At 42.9% G+C, this 26127-nt stretch overlaps 1 protein-coding gene across 1 annotated transcript; it reads left to right on the top strand.

Annotated features, from left to right (window-relative positions):
• The first annotated feature begins 5218 nt into the window (after positions 1-5218).
• Positions 5219-26127, top strand: caln2 (calneuron 2). Its single transcript, XM_071521770.1, has 6 exons — positions 5219-5277; positions 9296-9420; positions 16796-16939; positions 18991-19103; positions 24233-24386; positions 26000-26127. Exons 1-6 carry the CDS (start codon positions 5219-5221, stop codon positions 26125-26127), a joined length of 723 nt encoding a protein of 240 aa, XP_071377871.1.

Genomic DNA, 26127 nt, shown 5'->3' with positions numbered 1-26127 from the left:
CTAATGAAAATGAGGTTGGATTTGGAGAGATGGTGAATGTATTATAGAACCAGGCTGTGATCTGAAATCATAATATCCTTTCTTATGTGCCCATGGCTGCTGGGTTTCCACTTCATACTGATAGCAGGAGGCAGGAACAGCAACCTCTCCTCCGTCAGCTGCAAATTTAAGTATTAAATGTACAGTAGACACAACAACATGGGAGTTTTCCACAGCTTTGTACTGGAGCTTAGTGATAGAAACCTTGCTAAAGTTGAAGTTAATTTCCCATGACTTTCCATTATCATCACAGGAGTGGACTGAAAGCACAAACTTTGGCACCACTTCAAGATAATCTTTTCTTTTTGATAAATAACACTATGTTATTCTAAAAGAGGCTATTAAAACAGCACGTTTTCGTGACCTTTCACTGGCATTAAAGAATTACATTGGCATATCTGAACGTGAACTTTCCCTTTGAAATGTTAAATCTCCCATTTTAGGTTTTATTCACAGCCTCATTGATGCAGTGTTCGGGGCTCAGGAGGCAGGATTAAAGTATATCTCTATCGGTGAGCAGTAAATGGTTTCAAAGTGTAAACATTACACAGTAAATAGGGCAGTAGTTACATCTGATTGCTGACATGGCTTCATATTGATTTGGTCTGAGATCAGAGTCCATGTTAGCATTTCCCTGTGGTTCTATTTGATGGTTTAAATCCCCGCCCCCTCCTCTTCTCCTTATATTTGAGATGCTTGATGTTTTGCCAACAGATCACTCGGTAGGATCCAATTATGAATGTTCAATCAATGTAGAGTAATACTGAGAGTGAAGGGTCAGTGGATTAGTCTCAGTCAGTCAGTAGGGAACTGTAACACAGAGAATCAAGACATTGAAGATATGTCAGGGTCTTTGTCCTAGCGGAGAGATTTGTTCTGAAAGAGCTGCACAGATACAGTGAAAGCACCCACGAAGAAGAGTTGCTGACATTATGCTATTATGTGACTCAGTGCTTTTGTTTTGTGACTGAATTTGCTACATTTGTACGGTGTAATGAACAGCATTGCTGCCCGCCACGGTACATGGCTAACTATCCCCCCCTAAATCAGTATGCAGGACATGTAAAATATATGCAATAAATTGGTTTTCCTTCCCAACACCTGAGAAAAATGTGTTCAACGCACCATGAGATTTCGATTATCACCTTGCCTGATACTGACCGCCCAGCTGTCTTCTTCCTCTGGGGAAGATGGCTTGGCTGGCTGGACGTTTAGGCCAGCAGATGGGCTCCAGTAACATGGTGGACAACACTTATTGGTGGGGCCATAAGTTCCTTTTTATAAACGCTATATTTCCAATTAGTAATCCATATGTAAATAAAGGGGTTTGAGTGAACCTATTGTGAGTGAAAAGGCTGGAAAATCTGTTTAGCCATCTCTAAATCAACTCTTTTAGAAGCTACAGGTATATGAATGTACACACAATTTTACATGGTCAAAAAGTGTCATATTGGGTTTTAAATACTGCAAGGAACATGCAGCTGAGCCTACTGAAGCAAAGTGACTCTACACTATTCAGTGTTCAGCAGGCCAACACTGAACACTGAATTTAAAGATGCTTAAATTCAGAAGTCTACAATAAGACCAGCAGTAGGCCTATAAAAGTGAGATTTCGGATATCAGCCCATAATATTTCTATTGGGACTTATTGTGTGTATGGTAGGCCTAAACTCATTAACCTTATTGTATTCTGTGGTATTTTTTTGTATCTCCTATGATATCACTATAACATTTTTATCATATTCCTATAGGGGTTTATAGTTTTGCAGTGACCGTTTTATTTTTATTAAATTATATTTGTTTATGTAATTATGATAGGAATACTATTGTTCTTTAAATGAAAGAACGAGGGGTGATGTGACACATTCAGATTGATTCAGAAGTTGTTTTGGTAATGCTGACATGAGGCACATACAGTAACTTCACCTTCATTCGTCCTGCCTGTATCTATCGGCCGGCTGGAGAAACCGATTCAGCACCACGGACAGCGCCATTCACTTCTTCAAAACACATTCACTTCATCTTCTGTTTAAGACTTCCAGCGTAAGTTTAGTGGAAAAACACCTAGAGCTTGGGCTTTTTCTCCTTCTCTTCTTCCATGTGAAGTGGAAAAAAAGCTATTCAAAACCTTTGATAGTCGCATTAATTATGCCTACAGTGCAGTTGGATCTCGCAATATAAGTTCACTGCTCTCGTGTTATCTTTACTTTTCATTGATGCCTCAATTCCCAGTGAAAAACAGAGTAGTCTTGTAGCCTATCACGTTTTTACAACTCCCCGAGGCAGGCACACACACACACACACACACACACACGCACACACAAACACGCACACACACACGCACACACCACGTATTAACCCTTTGCAATCGGCGAGAAGGGAATAAATAGATTGAGCTGTTAAATTAGTTGCGGTAACCTCTTTTAATTATAGCCATGCAGCAGCACAGAAGACACAGTGTTCAACCTCAAGGCTAAGGCTGGAATCGAGCTGCTGCGGTCCCATGGGTGCAGGAGAACAGAGGCTTCAGATATTACATAATTAGCAGGGAATGTAAATGGGATAGTGGAGTATATTCTAATCATGAGGCACTGAGAGAAAACCACAGGAAGCCCGATCAGGAGATAAGACGGCCGGGAGAGGGAAGAGAGGACATCTTCAAGGAAAGGATCTTCCTATCTGGCCTACATGGTGGTTCTGGTCCAGGAAGTTGCCTTGAAGCCCGCGTGAACAAAGAAGAAGAGAAAGATTTAGGAGGGGTGGGGGGACAATTAGACACACTGCATCATTTAAGTACTGTGGCTGATGTCATTTCCTATAAGCACCATAATTGGGCATCGGCGACTCCAGACAAGCAGTGAAGAATGGCAAAATTTTAAAAAAAAAACAACTATTCCCCAGGGGAACTGGGGCATTGTAGCTGCATTGATCCAGTGAAACGTTAATTGGTCGGACCTCACACTCTTCCCTGCGACCTCACGCCTCTCTCTCTCTCTCTCTCTCTCTCTCTCTCTCTCCCTTTCTCTCTCTCTCTCCCCCTCCCTCTCACTCGCACACACGCACACACACACACACACACCTGTTCTATAAATCACAAGGAGGGCAGTTCCCATTGAGTACCTCGGCACTGCATGCTCTCCCACTCACCTACTACACCTCTACCCCCCTGTGGCCCCTCCCTTACCGGACCGGACCGATAAATGGGTTAACGCTGTCACCGGGAGTAGCCGAGACAAATGCACCAGGAGCGTCGGGAGATCCCTCTCTACTCTGCTTAAAAAAAAAAAAAAAACAGGAAAAAAAACACTGCTGTTTGATCGATTTGTGCTGAAGCTTTTACCGGACATCATTCTCCTCCCACGCTGTTGATTCGACAGTATAGGTTGCATCTGATCGGTGGTTTTATTCTAAGAGGAGACCGGCAGCAGCAGCACCAGCGGCTCTTCAGGCTACCAGACCCGTGGGCGGCTGGGTGGCGTCCGTCTGGGCGATCTGAGGAGGAAGATTTGGTTGCCTATACTGTTCCTACCTACCTACACCTACCTACCTACCTACCGCTTCATCAAACCACCCCAAATTCCCAAGATATGGCGATGTGAGATGTAGAAAAAACGGATGGAAGGCCATTCATATGGGTCTGGGCTCGAGCTGAACGGAGTAAAACAGCATCATCACCATATCACCACTGCCTAACCAGTTGATTTTTTTTCTTTTTGAATAAGTATCAAAAAGTCCGGAGCTGGGGAGTCGCAGTTTGACGCTTGACATGTTGGTGAGTCTTAGGGGCAGGTCCAACACACAGACTGAATGAGTCCATCTTTGGCTCTCGGACGGACTCCTCAAGAGCACAGGACGGATGCAACAGACTAATAAACACATCTTGGCAATTCACAACATCATCAGCATCTCCACACACGGTATTCTAACCGAGGGGGTGAATCTTATATCGGGACCAGTCGTTTAACAGGCAGGTAGGCAATCCCGACGTGCTCAGTAGTATTTTACGGTTAATTAGACTGTTGCTGATGTGTGTGTCACCTCTTGGTTTCATGTGTTAAAGGTGATAAAGGTGATTAGCGACCGTCCATGCGTCAGTCCACTGGTGGCCGCAGAGCCAGGCGACTGCACCTGTTGTAATTGGTGTAAATGGGAGAACGCGCGTGTGTGAGAGTGCGTCCGTGCGTGCGTGTGTATGTAGCCTATGTGTTTTTAAAATGACAGTAAGACTAGAGCTGTGATGTGTTTAATGGCTGACAACACAAAATGTTTGCGTGTTTGTCTATATTTGCATTAGTAGTCTACTATTTACATAGTTTCCTTGTGCTGCTCAAATCTCGTTCCAGCTGCTTGTGTGCGTGGGGTGTCAGCGGTGTGTGGGTTGGCGGTGTGATTAGGTGATTATAGGCCTATCACGCGCAGTATAAGTGTAATTACAGCATAATTGGACCGACCACGCACCGTGATGTAAAGCACTCAATCACACACTACATCATGCTTTGTGGTTTTATCAACCATTCTCCTTCTCACCCGGGCTATAGCTCACATACTTCTGATAAATTGGGCAATACGGCGCCCAATTGCATTAACTCCCATTGCCAGATGCTCTAAAAACTCTACAGCCATAAACCGTGATGGCCAAATCTGTCACCTGTCTCACGCGCATTCATCATTCGGTACCCCGGAGGAGACCCACGACTGTGGCTGAACACGGAGTGCGTTTATACGTGTAAGAGTGTGATAATGGACGGCGTGGGTGCGAGCATTTTTAGGGGTTGGCGCGCATGAGTTTTTTTTCCTCCCTCGGACACCCCAATCTCCGTGCAAGGGTGACTCTTCGGGATTGAGCAGCAGGCGGTGTGAGTCCAATCGCGCTTTTCTCCGCTGCAGCTGGGCCGGTTGCGCACGGCGTGGCAGATTGTTATGGGTGTCCAACTCTTTTTCCGTCGGCGGAGAGTCTATTAGGATCCGCCCGAGGAACGTTTTACACCATCTGAGAGCGAACCAAGGGCGCACACTTCCACAGCCTGCCTGCCTGGACTGATAGTGCTGCGCGGCGGGGGTCAGCAGAGCCATCCAACAGGCGCAGGAGCTGATGATGGGAGCGGATAGGTCGGTTCTCCAGGAGTTACCGTGGGGTGACCCAGGCTCACCTCCGGGAGAGCGGGCTGCGGGTGACGAGATGGAGAGTCCGGCGAGAGCATCTGTTGAGGAAATGTTTGTACCGTGCAGTCCTGATGGGTAAGACAGAGACACCAGCAAGGATCAAAGCTGTAATGTGGCAGCCTATCCTTTGCCCAAGGTGACTTCAGTAGGACAATGTGACACTGTGCGGTGAGCGCGTAGAAGAAAACACGGGCTTAGCAAGGCATTTGGATCCCATTAATCATTTTTTATTATTAGTTTGTAAGAAGCCATTTTGGTTTTGATTTGTTTTCCAGAACATGCGTGTTAATGGTAACACTTGTGTCCTTCCTTGAGGCAGAGGAATGGGTCTCACGCCCATTTTGTTTTGCTGTGTGGTCTAAGCAATTTAGAGGTGGCTAATTACAGAGTGGCAGTTTACCTTTATCCAGCACTGGTGACTTTCAGCCGCTTAACTGTGGTTTCTCATTATTTTTGGCAGGCTCTTATCTCCACAAAAGGAAAATGGAGAGCTTACTGACTTTTTAGTGGCTTGAAATAAAGAGAGAATAATTTGCAGATTTATCTTGACATCCGCCTGCCAACTACCAGATACCAGAGGACATGCACACAGATCTGAGATAAATCAGATAGTTTCACAGATTTTTATGGTCTATTGATGGCTATGACTCTATTTACATCCTGCTTCCTTTCATTTTGTCTTGGCTTGATTCTGTGAATGTTGTCCTCTTGTCAGAACTGTTGTGATGTTTTCAATGGCTAAGGTGGCAGAGTTTTGTGTGTGTGTGTGTGTGTGTGTGTGTGTGTGTGTGTGTGTGTGTGTGTAATACTAGGAAGAATATTGTTGTGACCCTCAGCTCTTTCCCACCATTCTACTAATGCATCTGTGTCCGTCAGGACCGAGGGAGGTGTGACAAACCACACATCCTTCATAACAGTCTCTGTGACACATGATTCCCCATTTCCCCCTTCCCACCTTTTTGTCTCAGTCTCTCTTCTTTTCCCTCTGCTCCGTCTCTCCCCTCCCTTTTTTTTTTCTGTGCTAGATTCGTTCTGATCACTAACCTCACTGCAGACTTGAAACTCTGCTCCCTGGGGTGCAGATGACCCCTCGGTTCAAACGCTGCCAGTCAGCCGGCTTTCATTTGCTCCTTTCATCCCTTTGCCCCTCGTTCCCCTTCTCTCTCTCCCTCCCTCTCTCTCTCCCTACCTCTCTCTTTCTCTCTGTCTCTCTCTCTCTCTCTCTCTCTCTCTCTCTCTCTATCGCTCTTTCTTTCTTTCTTTCTTTCTTTCTTTCTTTCTTTCTTTCTGTCTGTCTGCCCTCTTTCTCTCTCTCTCTCTCTCTCTCTCTCTCTCTCTCTCTCTCACACACACACACACACACACACACACACCTGCCTGTCTGCCTGCCTCAGATCTGTCTATCTGTCTGCCAGGTAAACAGGCTTATCAGATGGTGGTTTTCTACTAAAGCTTGTCCCTGTCAACTCTTATGTCTGTCTCTGTCTGGATGATGACAACAGTTTTCACAAGGACACAAACCACAAAGAGAGAAAGAAAGAGACGGAGAGAAAGAGAGAGAAACTGTGTGTGTAAGTGAGTTTGTTTGCATGTGCACGCATGTCTGCCTGTGTCGCCATGAGTGGGTGAGTGGGTGTTTCTGTCATGAGAACAATGGTGGGAGCAGATGGACTGTTAAAATACGTTCTCATATAAATTTTGTATCATATGTCCTATTAATTTGATCACTGATTATATAATTGGTGGTTCCTGTTTAATTCCCCCCCAGGGATCAATAAAGTGTCACCTTATCTTATCTCATCTGTAAGGATTTAAGGGTTTTACTAAGCTGTAGCTCACTTGAACAGAGCTGTTAAAGCTGCACCAAGTGACATTTTTAAACATCAATATATCATTCTTAGATTAATTTTGATGCCTTGGTGTAAAGCCCGACCATGGTCAAGACAATTAGTAACCTCTATCTCACATCGGTGGCATTATTACTGCTATAGAGTTTCTCAAAATTAAGACTACATATCCCATAAACCCCATTGCTTCCTGCTGCAAAGAGGGTCCTTGCCTGTTCAGTTAAAGGTTTTCTCTTTTGCTTTACTGAAGAGGATAAACATGTCTCTTTAGCTCAGTTTGCACTGGAAGAACAGCAGCCCTCTTCCTGTTTTGTGTCTTAAAGCAATCTCCCTTTGTGTTGTAAAACAACAGAGCAGATTTCCCACAAAATCCAACCCGGTGGCACCCAATGTAAAATGCAGTGTAGAGTCCGGTAGAGGCTGCCAGTCTTCTAATTGATGGTCTTGTTTGTTCATGGTAATTACGCTGATGTCTCAAAGTTAATGTGGCAATATTTTATTGATGTTAAGTTGTTACATGTTGCACCTTTATTCATGATTGTCTAGGCTTAATGCTTCATGGTGTGGATATTACAATTTAGAGGACTGACTGCATGTGGCGCTTCTCTTTCGGAGCAGCAGGGGTGATTTAACTGTGATCAAAGAATGGGACCTTCGTGTGTCTGTCTGCAGCTTGTGACTGTGTCGTATCTGGGATAGATACATGTTGCTGTGGTGACCTGAGTACCTTTACTGTGCAGGTGGGACAGGAGTAGAACCAGAAGCAGATGGACTGAAGAATAAATTTCCTCTGAGTTCACAAACACACACACACACACACACACACACACAGATATACACATACACACTTTCACGCACACATGTATGCACACACTCTCATGCTTACTATCTCTCTCTCTCATACACACATTAACACACACACACACACACACACACACACACACACACACACACACAGAGCCACGCCTTGTGTCCTCTACAGATCAGCAGAGCAGACCTGCGCCTGTCCCTCTGCTCTTAACCTTTTACACTGCCTTTGTCTCTACTCTTCTGTCTGCGTCCTTTTCCTCCCTTGGTTTTGATACCAAGACCCACAAAGGATTTAAATTTCAAATAGCATCGCATTTTTATGACCCAGATGAGCAGAGGAGAGAGGAGAGGAGAGGAGAGGAGAGGAGAGGAGAGGAGAGGAGAAGAGAGGAGAGTGGAGAGGAAGGGAGAGGAAGGGAGAGGGGAGAGGAGAAGAAATGAGAGGACAGGAGAGGAGAGAGGAGAGGAGAGGGAGGAGAGGAGGGGAGAGGAGACAGGAGAGGAGAGGAGAGCAGTTGTTCAGACTTTGACCATGTTTCCTGTGCAACAGAGACATCCACCCTTCTATCTCTATCTCTCCTATCTGACAGGGGCCTGCTCACGAAATACTCCTGTGTATCTCTCTCTCTCTCTCTCTCTCTCTCTCTCTCTCTCTCCCTCTTTCTCTCTCTCTCTCTCTCCCACTTCCATTCAATTCAGTTCATTGCGTTCTATTGGCAAGAATATTACATGAAGCGTATTGCCAAAGTGTCAGAATGTTACGACAGGAAAACCATCACTGGGGCAACTCTCATGAATCAAAAGAGAGAAAAGCTCTCATTGCGCGGCAGCGGGGAGTATTGATGATTGATGCCCTGCCAGGCGCTGAGGTCTCTTGGTGAGGTGTTGGGCGGCTGTGGGGATTGTCTGGAGGGACAGGGAGTCAGTGGATCTGACAGGGAGGTTAGAGGAAACGATAGCGAGTGACAGGACTTTAGTGCTTTATCTCTGCGGACCAAGGAGACCGAACAAAGAGCAAGAGGGAGAAAGACAGGACGAGAGAATGATAGATAATGCTGGGTTGCCGATTGTACTCCGATGGTATTTATCTGTATAATAACAGTGGAATATTTTTTTGTGACTCCATTGAATTATAATGTGATTACATAATTTGTCACTGTGATTCTGCCATGAGGAGACAGCGGTTTCTCGCAGAAATGAGCATTAGCTGAGTAGAAGGAACAATGTAAGAGCTTGTGTTTCTAAAAAGGGCTTATGACCGAGCTGGCAGCTGGGATCGAAATACAAACGCATGCACACACACATATTCTCTGTCTTTGTCTTTCTCTGTCACATGCGCACACACACACACACACACACACACACACACACACACACATACAAAGTTTATTCAGGCTGTGTGTGTATTATGTGCGTGTGTTTGTGTGTCTCTGCAGGGAGAAGATGCCATTCCACCATGTGCGGGCGGGCCTGCTCTATCCTGACAACTACCTGAGCAGCTCCCTGTCCGAGGGCAGCGAAGCCTTCCAGCTCACCAGCATCTCCACAGAGGAGCTGGGAGGTGAGAGAGAGAGAGAGAGAGTGTGTGTGTGTGTGTGTGTGTGTGGGGGGGGGGGGGGGGTTGCAGGGAAAAGTGTGAGGTATGAGCAATTAGTGTTTCACTGGAACAATGTTGCTACAACGCTCCATTTCCCCCGGGGAAAAGTTTTTCCATTTAGCCATTTTTACAATGCTTGGCTGGGTGCATTGGTTTCCAATTATGGCGCTTAGGAAATGACATCAGTCACAGTACTTCAAATGATGCAGGGTGAGAGAGACAAGACACGTGCCATTTGGTGGCCCCTTAAATCGAAGGCCTTTACAGTACCAAGAGTGCATGTATTTTTTACATGGGTTGTCCTAAAATGGGAAAGGAACCCCTAATCCTGTCGTTGAACTACTCAGGACTGAAATCATGAGTGCCTGTTTCAGACCGAGGCTCTGTTTGTTTGTTTTTATACATGTGGGCTATTGTAGTTTGCTTGAATGAGCTTTGGCATAAAGTACTTTGTCCCCTAAATCTTTTAATCCAATGTCCCTGTTGGACAAGTCGCCTCAACTCAGCAACTCAAACACTTGCTTTAGCAAAGCAGAACTGGCTCCATAAGTAAAATATTTAACAGAAACATCTTGCCATCAATACTCTTGCTTGGCCCCTGTGTTTTGTTCGGCCTGTCAAGGGCAGCGAGAAGGGTAAAGTAGTTTGAACGTACAGCAATTATATAAATTGAATTTGAGCTCTAAGACTCTAGACATTATGATGAGGCATTATCTTGGCCCTGTCAGCCGCTGATCCAAAGCAACCAACGGGATTGTTTGATGTGGACAAAAAAGCCGTGCTATTTGCTGCCAGCGTTGGAGAACTCCTAATCCCACTTCAGAGAGATGCTGAAGGTTCTTCTTGGATCATCTGTTAGTGCAGATAGACGGCTAGTTAATCACCCCCCGTGCTGGAGAGCTGGTGTCCTTTTCTCTGCTTTTGAGCGGTTTCATCAATCACAGAGAGAACATGTACAGTCCTGGGGGTTGAATTGGTGATACACAGCCATACGCAGGCAGGGTTGCATGCTCACTCAGACACGCACGCAAGCACACACACACACACACACACACACACATGCACTTGCACACAGAGACACACCAGGCATCACACAGTAATACATCAGGGACTAGCTCATTCGAACCCTATTGAGAAAATACTCTTCACTGCTGAGCTGCATACAAATAAATCTCACTTTGTTTTTGGAGAGAGGGGAGGCCGCGCTCTCGCTCGCATTCCCAATCCCTCTCCTCTGATTCTCACTTTGTTTGCTGAGAGAGGGAGGGAGAGAGGCAGTGGCGCGGCGCTCTAGACTAGTTATCAGCCGAAGGGGATATTTACAGGCTTAGATGGGGGTTGCGACTGAACCTCGGCTCTCACCGAACTGACAGAGCAAAGACAGGCGTAGGAGACGGATCTGAGACAGGCTTATTACACAGACACAGAGGAGGGAGCACCATGTCAGGACGAGAATATTAATGACACACAGACAGAGATAGAGAGAGAGAGAGAGAGAAAGAGAGAGAGAGAGAGAGAGAGAGGTGAACCCCATGCAAAATTCATTGTCAAAGTTAGGAAAAGAATTAGACTTCAGAAAATCGTGATCTGAATTCTGTGGTGCAGCAGACTATTGCTCTTTTTGATTGCATTATATTGTGTGTAAAATGCGTGTAAATGTAGCGCCGGCTAAAATGACACTCTCACACCCCCGTAGTGAAAGAGATCCACAGAGCGGAATGGAGCATCCTCCTGTGAAAAGAGTTTGAATAAAGTCTAACCCGTGTTGCAGTCTTTATCAAGTCGATAAATTCAACAGCAGACACCCCACCCTCCCATCCTCCTCTCCTCGCCCCAAAACTCCACCTCCCCCTTCCACCTCTGCTCAGATAGTGTCAAATGATTGACAGGTAATTAGTGGGCGATTGACCGGGTATTTTGTAAGAAGATCCGCAGAGGTTTGGCTAATTCTGCCGCTCGAACAGATGCTGTGTGTGTGCGTTTACTTACAATTTCAGCCGAGCAGGAAGCCTTTTATGTGGGAAGAGTCTGTCGGAAAGGCTCTAGGTGATGCATCTGATTGTTCTGTGTGGAAGGATTGGGACAGGCCCCCCGGGGTTTGTAAAATACAATAAGTAAATATAATGATGTGAGAGAGAGAGAGAGAGAGAGAGAGAGAGAGAGAGAGAGAGAGAGAGAGAGGGAGAGAGAGAGAGAGAGAGAGAGAGAGAGAGAGAGAGAGAGAGGGAGAGAGAGAGAGAGAATCCACACCTTGATTTGTCTGGAGGGAAGTGCTGTAACACTACCTGTCAATAGGAAAGCCTATTTATCAAGTTCCTTTCAACATGAACATCTACTCAACACCATCTACTAATTACTCAACTGCTTAAAATTGTTAATCAGTAATATAATCTAATGCATTAGTCAACTCAATAACACAATCTGATGACTCACAGTTACATTTTGGGATTACCTTCTCCAAAATCTATAGAATATGAGACAGAAGACATAATTCATGCCAGTTCATTTCAAATTAAGCATTGTGTAAGGCCTTGGGTTCTTTTTTTACAGTTAGCGTTTTATTAAAAATGTATAGGGTAGCAAGAGGTGTAACAATACAAGCAAGGAAATGATAACAGAGATAAGGATGAAACACACAGATCAAAAACATAGAATGTCAAGGAGACAATGTCTGACATTAGAAAAAAAAACAAAAAAAAAACAAATGTACAGACAAAAAGTGGAGACAAGATTACAAAGCAGCATCACTGCCCCCGTATTGTGATAGTGAAAGGAAATATTTCAATAATATAATATGGGAAGATGGAAAAGCACACCTCCTTTGGCGCACACACCCCTCACCCTTATACACACACACATACACATATATACACATATACACGCATACATCACATCCACACTCAAACACACACACACCTACATCCTTAACTCCCCTCCCTGTGTGTCAACTTCCCTTTCTCCTTTCTCCCCTGTTTTCCACATAAATCTTTATCATAGTCTAAATGTAATTGAATAAATAATGAGTGTACATGGTTTTGCATGGATCAGGGCTTTTTGAAGGGGAGAGAACAAAAAAAAAAAAACCCCAAAATTCTAAACAATTTTTATCTTCTCCCTTCCTCTTCCCTTTAAGTTGATGTATGTAACTAAACTCAATGCTTCCGTCCAGGCCTCAAGATTCTTCTGACTAGCATGGTTCATCCTCGCTATGGACAGTTCCATGAATACATAGTCTGTTAAAGACTGGTACCACTGATGAATTGATAATAGCCATCTTACAGCAACCATCTTTTTAGCAGCAATGATCCCCAAAAACATCAGCCGCCTCTGAGTTAAGTTAAGCGTCAGATATGAATCATCATTCAATAACATTAGAAGTGGCGAACAGTCCAATTTCACTCGTATCATAATAGACAATTTTTGAGAGACCATTTCCCAGAATGCAGAAGACACTCCCAGACCATATGCATAAATGTACCTATCAAATTTAGATTACATAAGGTGCAATTTGGGGATGGGGATATTTTCATCAAATGTCTTTTCTTTGGTGTCAGATAAACTCTATGTACAATGTTTAAGATTATAATTTGATTATCCAAGTTCTGTGATGAAAGAGTAATATTCTTAAATACTATATCCCAATTTTTTGAAGAGCCACCACAATCAATGTCTTTGTTTCATACTCTTATAATAGCAAGGGGGGAATGTAATAATGAGGAGCTACGAAGAGATTCATAAACGAAATACTACCTTTTATGGTTGTCAAAACCTTTTTTATCAATTCCATGAGTGGATGACTAGTAGGTTGTATATTGATGGGTATTCCCACTGCCCGCATAGCTGACCATAACTGTAAATACATGAAAAAGGATGTAGGTGAAATGTTATACTTTCCACAAAGGTCTTGAAAGGTACATAGGCCTTTTTCATCCATTACATCGCCTAAGGTTTGTATACCAGCATTGTACCATTGCAATGATGTGAACGGTCGCCCTCCAGACTGTAATGCATTGTTATAAAATAATGGAGTGCTTGCGTGCAATTTGTATCTAAACTTATAGACTTTCTCCACCTTTTGCCATATAAGAATAGCATGACTTATAATTGATCCGTATTTAGATCTGCACTGCCGATTAGAGAGTCTAGTGAACTCCAATTGGTCCAGTGGGACAGGAGCCACAATACTTCTTTCAATATCAATCCAAGGGTTAGAGGTGCAAGAAGAAAACCAATTTGCCAATGACCAGAAATTAAAAGCCCAAAAATATGATCTAAAGTCAGGAACTGACAGGCCACCAGCCATTCTCCCTCTTTGCAAATTAATAGGTGTTACCCTGGGCGTTTGCCTTTCCATATAAAGCTTGTAGTGATACTATTTAATATGTCCCAACACTTTGGAGGTGGGGAAAGGGGTAGAATAGAAACAGTCAAGTTTACTCTTGGTAAAATATTCATTTTTACAATTGAAATTCTACCTGACAAGGAGAGAGTATTTTGAACCATCTGTCTAAATCAGATTCAATAGTTTTGAGAGTTAATCTATAGTTTTTCAAGACAATTTTTTCAACTGATGTATAGATATTTATACCCAAATATTTAAAATGAGTTACTACTGGGATGTTGAAATTTTCACATTCCTCCTTAGATATGTGATTCAGTGGTAACAAGGAAGATTTTGCCCAATTTATTTTATAACTGGAAATATAGCTAAATTGGTCAAATATACTAAGGACACTTGGAAGAGATTGCTTGATATTTGAGAAAAACAACAAAACATCATCTGCAAATAAGGATAAATAATGCTTAGTGAACTTGATTGTAATTGGGTCAATGTTGGTTGATTGTCTTATAGCCTGCGCCAGAGGTTGTAGAGATAAATAAATAACAATGGTGAAAGCGGATCTCCTTGTCTGGTAGATCTTGATATCTTAAAAGGAGTGTTACCTGTCATCACACTCGCTGAGGGATTTGAGTACATAGTTTTAATCATGCCAATAAAATTGGATCCCAAACCCATATGTTGCAGTACTTCCCATAAAAAGGGCCATTCAAGGCGATCAAAGGCTTTTTCTGCATCCACAGAGAGAACAACAGAAGAGGCATTGTTATTTGAAGATGTGTTCAGTATATGTAATAAACAACGTATATTATCTGATGCCAATCTCTTTCCAACAAATCCACTTTGATCTATATGAACTAACCTTGGTACATATTTCACTAATCTACATGCAAGAGTTTTTGAGAATAATTTAATATCAGCATTCAGTAAAGATAGAGGGCGATAGTGGGCACATTTAGTAGGATTCTTATCTTTTTTTAACAGTAATGATATAAGAGCCGTATTAACATCTCTACCAAAGGAGCCTTTTTGAATAGCATACAAATACATATTTAATAGGTGAGGACCAAATAAATTCCAAAATTTTAAATAGACTTCAGGTGGAATGCCATCCATACCAGGTGATAATGTGAGCATAATGTAGCCCCTCAAGGGTAATTGAGGCTCCCAGAGTGGTTGCTTCCTCTATTGGAAGTGGATTTAAGTTTAAATTACATAAAAATGTGTCAATAGCTTCTGTTGATGCTTTACTGTCTGTAGTATATAAATCTTTCTAGTATTTACAAAAACTCTGGTTAATAAGCTTAGGGTCATTAATCTGAATCCCAGCATCTGTCACTATAGTAGTTATATTGCACAATGATCAATGTTGCTTTTCAACTTACTGGCTAGAAGGCAGCTTGGGCGGTTCCCATAAAAATATTTATATTTAAGTCTTGTTCTATGAATGGTAATTTCTCCCCTTTGGATTAACAATTGATTTAGTTCTGTTTTCACTTTTATCTTATTTGCTGTCCTTTTTCATTGTTAGATAGTACATTTTCTAATTCCTTAATTTTCCTCAGTTGTTCTTTATTCAATTTAGATACATAGGACATTGTATTGTTTCTAATAAATCCCTTAATAGAATCCCAAAGAAACCTCGAGTCATCCACTGATGGTTGATTCATCTTAATAAATTCTGTAAGTTCCCTTTCAAACTGATCACAGAACTCGTGGTTTTGTAGCGAAGTTAAGTTAAACCGCCAACTATTAGCTCTTTTTGGAGCATCTGAAATATTCAGTGAGCAGCTATACACATGATGATCTGTTATGCTCATATTTGCAATTTCTATATTTACAACCAAGGACACAAGTGATGAAGATGTAAATATGAAATCGATCCTGGAATATGACTTGTGCCTGTTAGAGAAAAAGGTATATTCTGTAGATGTATGATTTAAAGAGCGCCATACATCCTTTAGATCAAAATCAGAGAGTAAATGGTGAAGTGCCTTAGTTGCTTGAGGGTTTGTATTGATGCTATATGATTTATCTAATTTTGGGTTAAGGATGGCATTCATATCTGACCCAATCACTATTTCAAAATCTGCCAAATTTGCTATTCAAATATTTGAAAAAGTTATTGTCAAATGTATTAGGTGCATAAATATTTATAAAAGCAATTTTCTTTCCATTGTACAAGCACTGAGTAAATGCCACTCTACCTTCATGGTCACCTCCATTACTTATTAAACATACATTACGTTTTCTGTTCTGAGGTTGCTTCACCAACCTCAGTGAAGCCCACAGCATTGACATAAACAACTGACAGTAATTTAGCCTAAAACTATACCTGAGTGACCATTAAGGGTCACGGACTTCAGCTAAGTGTCCATCCGTGCTGGGTTTAATATTCTTCTCATAGAACTCCTGAGCCTCTTGAAATGAGGAGAAGATGTGGGTAGCACTTTGGAAAGTCAGGATCAGTTTTGCAGGATTAATAAATCCACTTCTAATGTCCATTTTATGCAGGTTGGATCTCAACTCTTTGTATAGGTCCCTTTGTCTCCTCAGCTCGGCAGGTATATTGACTCTAATTTGAATGACCAAAATTAACTATTATATTGGATTGTGTAAATGATGTTCACGAGTCCCCTCAAACATCAGTCTCAGTTAGTAGTTATCTTTTATCAAAGGTATGTGTAGCTGTATTACAATACATTATTATGAGCTGCAATGGATTACTGTCTCCTTTTTGTAATCACATCACTGTAATCCTGTTGCACCTCATCCATTACTCCCCAACCCTTCTTACAAGTTTATATCATGTCTAATGTAGAATCAATGTCAGGACAAAAGACCGTGGGAACAAGCATACACCTCTGTCTTGTTCCTCTCGAAAGAAAGAAAGAAAGAAAGAAAAAAGAAAGAAATAAGAAAAAAGAAAGTAATAGGAAGACAGAAAGAAAGAGAGACAAACAGTAATATATTGTGATATGTTTCATGTTTGTCTTGCAGAGATCCGTGAGGCGTTTCGTGTTTTGGATCGCGATGGGAATGGTTTCATCTCCAAGCAGGAGCTGGGCATGGCCATGCGCTCTCTGGGTTACATGCCCAGTGAAGTGGAGCTGGCCATCATCATGCAGAGACTAGACATGGATGGTGAGGCACACACACAAACACACAAACACATGCTGGCTTGCATGCACACATGCACACACAAACACAAAGTGGAGCTTTTCTTAAAGGGGCAGCGTGTGACAGCTTAACATGAGATGTACTGTATGTGTTTTTGATAATGTTTGTATACAGTTATTGTGTCTGCAAACACTGGAGCAGAACAGATCTGTATTTTAAGATATGGTGTGTTCAAGTTCCAAGAGGCGCATTTTCCATCCATTAATAAAACTCTTACATGAAGAACATGAAAATTGAAAATTAGATCATCAAATAAATGCAAATTGTATCTCATTCTCTCAAAGAAAGCAAACAGTGTGGCTATTCTTATTCTATATGAGCGGAAGATTAATAGCAATGTAAAGGACAAAATGTGTCACATGAAGCCAAAACGCAGTTCTCAACGCCTTTCACTTGCTTATGACCATATGTGTTTCTGAGATCCAGCCCCGTTAAAGATTTCCCCCCAAAGCTGCATCTGAATTTCCGTACAAGCAGCGGCTGGTCAAACATCAACACAAACCCCCCGGAGACAATAAAGCGAGCGTCTGTCTGCTCCCTCTTCTTTAACTCCGTCTGCTTGTAAATTCACAGCGGACTGCAATTACTCCTTAGCAGTCCCTGCATCGCAAACAAGCAAGTCAATCTTTGGACCAGTTCTCATCCGTCTATTCTCGATTCCACGGCTCCCTTTAAATACCAAAGGTCAGAACTAAAAGCTTTCTGCCTTGCCTCCATGAGTAGCCTGACCATCTGAAAGACACGCTGTCTTTTGGTCTGAGAAGAGACAGTATCTCTCTTAAAGTCCTCTGCCTGTCATCTCGGTGTTATCACTAATAAATTCCTGAAAGAGGTCACTGTCACAATTAGTCCAAGGATATTAATTGTTAGCAGGTCGTAGACAACCTGCACGGTTCCTTCAGGTGTAAAATTTAATGTCATTAAATCCCTCCTTAATAAACCTTGATCCTTTGATCTTCAGTGTTATCTTCTTGAGCTTTTTTTACTTAAGTTTCCATCAGGTTTTAGAATAAGTAATCTCAATATAGCTGATATATTTGTGTATTTTATATTTCAGTAATTGAGAAATTACAATCAGGAACATCACTGATCCTCCTTAATACTAATATTAATACTGACACTACTAATAATACTACTAATATTACTATTAATATTAACACTAACATTGCAGCATTGAGACTCCTTATTACTACCACCACTAATACTACTACTACTGCTAATACTGCCACTACTACCACTAATACTACTACTACCGCCGCCACTGCTACTACTAATACTACTACTACTACCAATACTAATACTAATACTAATACTAATACTAATACTAATACTAATACTACTACCAAACATTATGACAGTAATATTAATTGGATCCTTAGATAGATAGTGCTGTAGTACAAGTGGTGATGATATTAGTATTAGTATTGGTATTATATAGTATAATAAAACTATGCAGTAACTTAATTTATTGTGAATTTGTTTAGAAGCATGAGACATGCTGTCCTGAAGATTTATTAATTCCACGGGACGCTGACTATTGATGAGTATCTCTAGTTATAGACTGGCGTGTTTGTTAACAACAGTGTTCGGCAATAGAATACATAATGAAAACATTTACCAGTTGCGGCATTTGAATTTAAATGTCCCAAATGTTCCCTGAATTTAGACTGAGCAAATACAAACAAGCTTGCATGCGCTCATACACAGACACACAGTCACACACACATTCACGTGCACACACACACACACACACACACACACACACACCTTATTTGAAAGGTGAATTAGTGCTGATGATGCATGGGTGTTTGTCATGGATCCATCTGTTGATCTGTCTTGGGGCACATTTCTTTGTTTCGACAAACAAATAAGCTCCAACATAGAATGCATTATTAAGCTCCAATCTGGCTTCCTGTCTGGGTGTCTGATTTGCTTTTGTCCCGGTCTTTCTCCCTGCCTTTCGGCCTGTGTGTGTGTGTGTCTGCCTGTCTGCCTCTCCACCTGTCTGTCTGCAGGTGACGGCCAGGTGGACTTTGAGGAGTTCATGACGATACTGGGACCCAAACTCCTGTCCTCTGACAACAGAGAAGGATTCCTGGGCAACACTATCGACAACATCTTCTGGCAGGTTAGAGATGAAGTCGCCTCCTCTTGGCTGGCTGTGTCTCTCTTTTCCGTCACTTACTCCCCTCATCAATTATCTTTTCCATCCATTATGTATGTGGCAGCCAGAGCAAGTCTAGATCCTTAAAAACAAGCCTGCTTGCTGCAGGTAGTGGCACAAGCACACACATCGTTTATTCACACGTACACAAAATATACACAACGCACACACACACACACACTCAGACCCCCTACCTGCATCTTCTGTTCTATGACAAAAACAAAAACTGTTTTTTTTTTTTGGCTCAGGGCCTTGAAGGAAAGAGACCTGCTGGGAATTGAGAGTCTCTCGTTATGTTTGTGTGTGTGTGTGTGTGTGTGTGTGTGTGTCATGTGCATGTGTGTGTGTGCATGCGTGTTTATTATTCATAGTGATGGAGAGAGTATTACCATAATAAAGATTTCAGGGAAGAGCCCCTGTATGGGGACAGTAGATACTGGAGCCTGTGCTTTGAAGGGTCTAAACTGGGCTCAATGGTGATTAAGCCTGCAGCTCATCTATATGCTTTTGAACATGCTGTCTTTTTTTAAGCTTGCTTTGTTTTTGAAAATCACTGCAATCCAGAGAGAAAACTGTGCAAAATTCACAGCTCTGTGTGTGTGTGTGTGTGTGTTTGCCTCTGAGGTAAGACGGGCCGCCGGTCCCAATAATCAGAAGTCCAGAGATTGAATGGGTGTATGGGGGTTGAGTCTGAGGACGGCTGGATGAGGAGGGTGACAGCTCTTGAGAAGCTGTTCAATGCTTTCCTTGAGTCAAATGAGAGGAGAAACATTAAGAGGGTGACTCACTGAAATGAGGAGGTGTGCGTGTTTCAGGTTACGGACACATACTGGGCCTCATTTGCATAAATATTCTTCATCCTAGATTTCACTGTACAATCATTTCAGCAAATATGATTTAACAAACAAAAAAAAAAGAAATGAAAATTCCATCTAGGGCATTCACACAGCGGAAAACAATAGAAATTATCGCAGAAAATCTGAGAAAGTCAATGTAACATGCTGATTTTGACATCAGGATTGTTTGTTCCTACTTCACCTTTTATAAATGACGCCCATTGTATCTGCAAAAGAGAGATGGAGCAAGATGGAGCACAGTGAGCCAGCCGGGGAAGCTGAAAGGGAGGAGAGCACACAGAGAAAAACTGGACAATATGGGGGGTGGGAGAGGAAGAGATGCCCCACATAAAGATACAGGAATACAAAGGAAAAGCACAAAGGAGGAGAGTGGGAGAAAATGAAAGAAGAGGAACGAGAGACTGTGATTCATGAAGGTCGCAGACAGTGTGCGTCTCTGGGGTGATTTAAAATGTTCACCTCCCACAAAGCGAGAGACAGACACATAAAGGAAAACAGGAAGGGGGACAGAAAAATGAGAGACAGAATGGGAGAGAAAGAGGAGACAAGAGAGAGGAAATGAAAGAGGAGACCAAGAGAATACAGGAAGAAAGAGAGGAGGAGGGGGGGGGGAGTTGGTGGGAGGAAGTATGTCTCTGAGGGGTGTGATGGCAGCGTTTTGTGTGTGTGTGTGTGTGCATGTCTGTTTATGTTTCACGCACTGCAGTGAGAGAGAGACAGGAAGAGAGGGAGATTGTATTGAAAAAGGAGAGAGAGAGAGAGAGAGAGAGAGGAGGAGATGAAGGAGCGGAGGCACATCTTGGTGGGCCATAATGACTCAATTCAGGATGTTCAGATAATATCATCACACACTGAGATGCATACTGATTGTCTTCACTGGGGAGAATGGAGATGGCATGTCTTGTATTTGATTACATTTTCCTGTGTGTGTGTGTGTGTGTGTGTGTGTGTGCCCTCATGCGTATGTGCGTGCTTCAAATTGTTCTCGAATAGATTCACGAAGTGCTTGTGTATGCGTGTGTCTGTATCCTGCTTACGTTTGATTCAGCGTACCATTGAAATGTCTTAGAAACATTTCTTCTGCCCGAGTTCATCTGCGTTCCTGTTTACTTTCCACTGTGCTCGGCCCTCAGAGGCTGAATGCAACCCTAGGGTTATTCACATATCTGCTTTGAAAAAAGCCTGACTCAGGTTGCCAGATTTATGCTGACAGGCAGTAAATCAGATTTGAAAAAAGGAGGCATCCAGTCCTCCATTGCGAATCAAGCTGCGGCGCCTAAAGGCAAAGTAATTTTCAGCCGTGTGGAAAAACAACAACCATCTTTGCAGCCTCCATCATCATAATGTCCGTGCAGATGACCAGCGCTGCCAAATGCGCAGCAACTCAAGTAATGCAGTGTGTCTCTATTACGTAACATATGCCATTTGGTGGATGCTTTCATCCAAAGTGCCATAAGTGCACATATTTTTTGCATGGGTGGCCCCGATGGGAATCAAACACCTACCTCCTGACAGTGTGGCTCTCGAGCCGCTGAGCTGCAGAGGGTGAAACACTGGAGAAAGGCACTCCAGCAAATTCAAGGGTGGAAGGAAACGCTCGCCACTCGTCGTCACTCGACTTTTTTGAAAAGGGTCAGAGGACAAAACAGGAGAAAACAAGCAGGCGCTGCAAGAGGGCAGGCAGGATTAGACGGGAAGGGCAGCGTGTAAGCAGCTGTTCGTCTGATTGATCTGTCCTGGCTCCTTCAGTATGTCACTGGTCACTGCTCACGATGCCCCGCTGTTTCACACACACGCACACACACACACACACACACACACAAACGCAAACACATGCACATCACATCACATACTGTAGTTCGTTGAGTTCATTCAGTGAAAGACAAAATGCTCTGACAGGAAAACTCTCGAGTCTCCACATCTCCTGTTTATCACTGTGTGTGTGTGTGTGTGCATGTGTGTGTCCTTCAGAGACATCAAGACAAGGAAAGGGGGAGAAATCACTCTGTGGTTGGTAACAGGTAGCGGCTCCACTGTGGATTTCCCCCCACAGACAGACAGACAGGCAGGAACATGGTACATCCTCTGTGCTTCTGCCCTCAGCTGTCATGTTGTCTGTCCTGAGGCTGCAGTCCAAAGTGTTCTACCTCCGTTCCCTGCATCCGTTCAAAGCAGAGACAGCCTTGGCAAGGAAGACACCAGAAATCAGGCTCAGGCCCTCTGCCTGCTGCTGCCACTCTGCTGTTTCCCACTCGCCCTGTCCTGACAAACAAGGTTGCCAGTATTTTGGGCACTTAAAAGGGGTAAAAAATGCTTTTTGTGATGCTGCAACTTTGAATCCAGCTCAAAATCCTTTGCTGGGCATCATACCTATCTTCAGTCTTTCCTGTCACTCTCCATTGTTTGCTATTTAATAAAGCAGTAGAGCTAGAAGTAGAACAAGCCAAAAAAAAAAAAAAGTCTTCTGGGTTTTAGTTTGATTCAGGTTTGACAAATATTGATTAATCAATCATTGTGATGAACCTATACAATATGTGTCTGTTGGCTTGTCCTCACTGTCCTTAGGCTCCAAGTCTCTCTCTTCCTGTGTGTGTGTGTGTGTGCGTGTGTGTGTGCGTGTGCGCATAAGAGAAAGAGATAGAGACAGACAGAGAGAGAGAGAGAGAGAGTGAGTGATTGAATGTGTATGTTTGTGTGTTTATGTGTGAAATTATTCTCCCATTTACTGTGATGTCCCAGTTTTTGTATTAATCTTTCTGGAATTTGTGTGTGTATGTGTGTGTGTGTGTGTGTGTGTGTATGTGTGTGTGTGTGTGCATGCGTGCGTGTGCATTCGCGTGTGTGTGTTGCCATAATTAAGGTGTAAATCACCTGGAAAGGCGACAAGAATGGTTAGATTGGAATCAATAGAGCTTTGTAGAGCTTTTTGGCCGCGCGTCAATACGGACAGAAACAGACACACAAACACGTGAAATAACAGTGGATCCGACCTAATGAGGCAGGCTTTTAGAATCGTTAAGTGTGTGTATACGTGCATGTGTGTGTCTGTGTGTGTGTGTGTGTTATCATGAGTATGCATGTTGGAAGATCATATCACACCTCTGTATTATTGCAGTAATACTTTCCACTGATTGTGGCGTTGACTCTAGAGAGGCAGACTAATTAGAAAGTTATTTCTAACTTTCATCGACTGACACTGTACTTTTCCTCTGGTACACAATATCTCACAGTGGGTCAGCATGGAGGATACTGCCTCCAGATAGCATGGCAGTAGAGGAATAAGATGAAATACCATCCTGTCATTGAAGTGAGCATCGCCTCTTCAGCATCACAACTCTTTTCTCGTCTCCTCCACTATTGTCTGCCAGTGCTGTTTTCTCCATCTGTGTCTCCCATTACTTTCTTCGTCTCTTTTTCCTGACCTCGCCATACTTTCCTATTCTCTCATCTTATATATCTCTCTCTCTCTCTCACACACCCCTATTTTCTTCCTTTTTGCCTTTGCCTGCCTCACTACGTCCATCTGTTGTGCCAAACCAAGCGATTGATTGTATTTGAGGCCGTTAGTGAGGTAAATAATCGAGACACCGATGCTAGAGGTTTTGGGAGTGGTGTGTGCGTGTGTATGGCGGGGTGTGTATGTGTGTGTGTATGTGTGTGTGTGTGTGTGTGTGTGTGGGAGGGGGTGGTGGAGAGGGGTTGGAAGGACATGTTTTTTTTGGAAGGACAGACAAGAAATACAATAGAGGCTAAGATACAGACACAGACTCATTGATTGGTCAGGGCTTCATAAATCATTCTTAAACACGAACCAGCACACACACACACACACACACACACACACACACACACACAATTGAGAGTAGTTTCATCAATGATGCAGAAAACATTTGCATTCTAATTTATAGGTCAGACAAATTATGTATACATTATAAATTATGTATACATACATTTATACACCCATATCAATACACATGCTGCTCGCATACTTGCACCCAAACATACAATTGTGAGCAGTTTCAATGATGCATATGCAAAATTGTTGCCGTTATATCCAATACCTTCTACATTACACACATACATTACACAATTAAGCATTCAACTACATAATTATACATGACATACTTGCATGTAACTGTATATTACACACATCATGCGAACATAAAATATTTCCCTGTCCACATAAACCCAGTTTGTGGATAACCGTGTGTCTGTGTGCATTGATCGCCCCTGCAGTTTGACATGCAGCAGCTGTCTCTGGATGAGCTGAAGCAGGTGCTGTTCCACGCCTTCCGGGACCACCTGACGATGAAGGACATTGAGAACATCATCATCACCGAGGAGGAGAGCCTCAATGAAACCTCAGGGAACTGCCCTGAGTACGAGGGAGGTGAGAGAGAGAGAGTGAAAGAGAGAGAGAGAGAGAGAGAGAGAGAGAGAGAGAGGAAAAGACAAAGGGTGAATGGTTAAGAAAGGAGAGAGGGGGCTAATTTGGCAGAGGGAAATAGGCTAGAATTGGGAATAAAGAGGGGAAAAAATAAAGAGTGTTTGTATTTCTTCTATCAATAACAATAAGGGAGGTAAAACCAGGATTCCCACATTTACTTGGACATCATTAAAGAATGACTTAAAAGGTCTTGCTTGGCAAAATTCAAAGACTCAGAATTGGCATGTTTTGGGGGAAGATATGACATTTGTCAAAATTAGACATCATAGCAGCTTCATTTTCCCCCCCTCATGATCTTGTGAAGTCAAGAAATCATGGTGAAATTATTCATTTTAAAACTGCTGCTATATATCAACACAAATATCCATCATAGGGATGTGAAGAGTTGATGCTAAGACAGAGAGAGGTCCAGAGAGCTGAGCCATATTGATGAATACAGATGTTATATTTAAAAAAAAATCTTTTAAGGCTTTATTGTATTTTTCTCAAATCCATAACATTTTCAAGGATTTTCAAGGCCAGCGGGAACCCTGTAAACCTAAAGTGTTGATGGGCATCATCTTGTGTGCATGGTTGTTTGATTGCCCAAGTGGAAAACAGAGGTCAGGTGCTGGAGATGTAAAGACCAAGTTGAGGCTGCAGTGAAGTGAAACAAAAAATCAGAGCTGACCCTGCTGTAGTAGAAATCGCCATTCCGCTGGGTCGAGTCAGACTAGGACAAAGGTAAAGACAGATGGGAGACGCGAGAATACTAGGAGAGTCTTAATGAATCCTCTGGGTACTGGCATACAGACTCATGAAGACCTAAAAAAGGGAGAGCTGGGGGGAAATGAAGAAACTTAGTGGAGGAGGGAACGTGGAGGAGGAGATAAGAGGCTAAAGAAGGGATCAGGGAACTGCTGGCTTGGCACTCTCTTTCACAAAGTTTCTAGCGTTGAGGGAAGGGTGTGCCATGCAGCTGTAGGGAGGGGAAAAGAATAGCAAAAAGGAGTAGAAAGAGGAGACGTAGGAGTGAGAGACAATGAAGAAGACAAAAGAGAGTCGTACAATCAGGTTATCTTCTCTGATGAAGAGAAGATGAGAGGAGAACTGCATGCCTAGATGCCTTATCCTTCCCCTCTCTCTTCCCTTTAACCCCCATCCCACATCTTCAACTCCCCTCTTTCATGCTTCCTTCCCATCTTCCTCCTGTCCTGGGGGACTTCTGTGCCTTTCACAGTCCCTCTCAGATCCACGACTCGGAGCTCCCGAGTTGATTTATTGATGCGGTATGTGATTCTAACAAACTGAGACAAGGGGACTGACAGAGAGGAAACTTTCTGTTGTTGCTCTTGCTGCAAGGCCTGTTGGAGGACACGTCTGTCTCGGCTCCTCTTCCTCCCTCCATCTCCAGAGATTACGTCTTTGTAAAAAGGCCTCACAGCCCAAACAGATAGGTGGCAGCGTAAAGCCTCGCTTCATTCCTCTTGTCTTTGTTTCTGCAGCAGCGTAGTAAGTCTAGGGAGAAACATCTCATCACTCTTTTTCTTTCTTCTCTTCTTCTCCGCTCTTCTCAGTTCATCCCAAAAAGAAGAATCGGCAGACGTGCGTGAGGAAAAGCCTGATCTGCGCCTTTGCTATGGCTTTCATCATCAGTGTCATGCTCATTGCAGCCAATCAGATGCTGCGGAATGGCATGGAGTAA

The sequence above is a fragment of the Centroberyx affinis genome, unplaced genomic scaffold (genome assembly GCF_046629955.1).
Source record: "Centroberyx affinis isolate AG114_WGS23_722 - 3 ecotype Tasmania unplaced genomic scaffold, CSIRO-AGI_Caff_v1 ptg000918l_1, whole genome shotgun sequence".
NCBI lineage: Eukaryota > Metazoa > Chordata > Actinopteri > Beryciformes > Berycidae > Centroberyx > Centroberyx affinis.
Note: the sequence above shows the minus strand (reverse complement) of the source record. Positions and strands in the feature narration are given on the sequence as shown.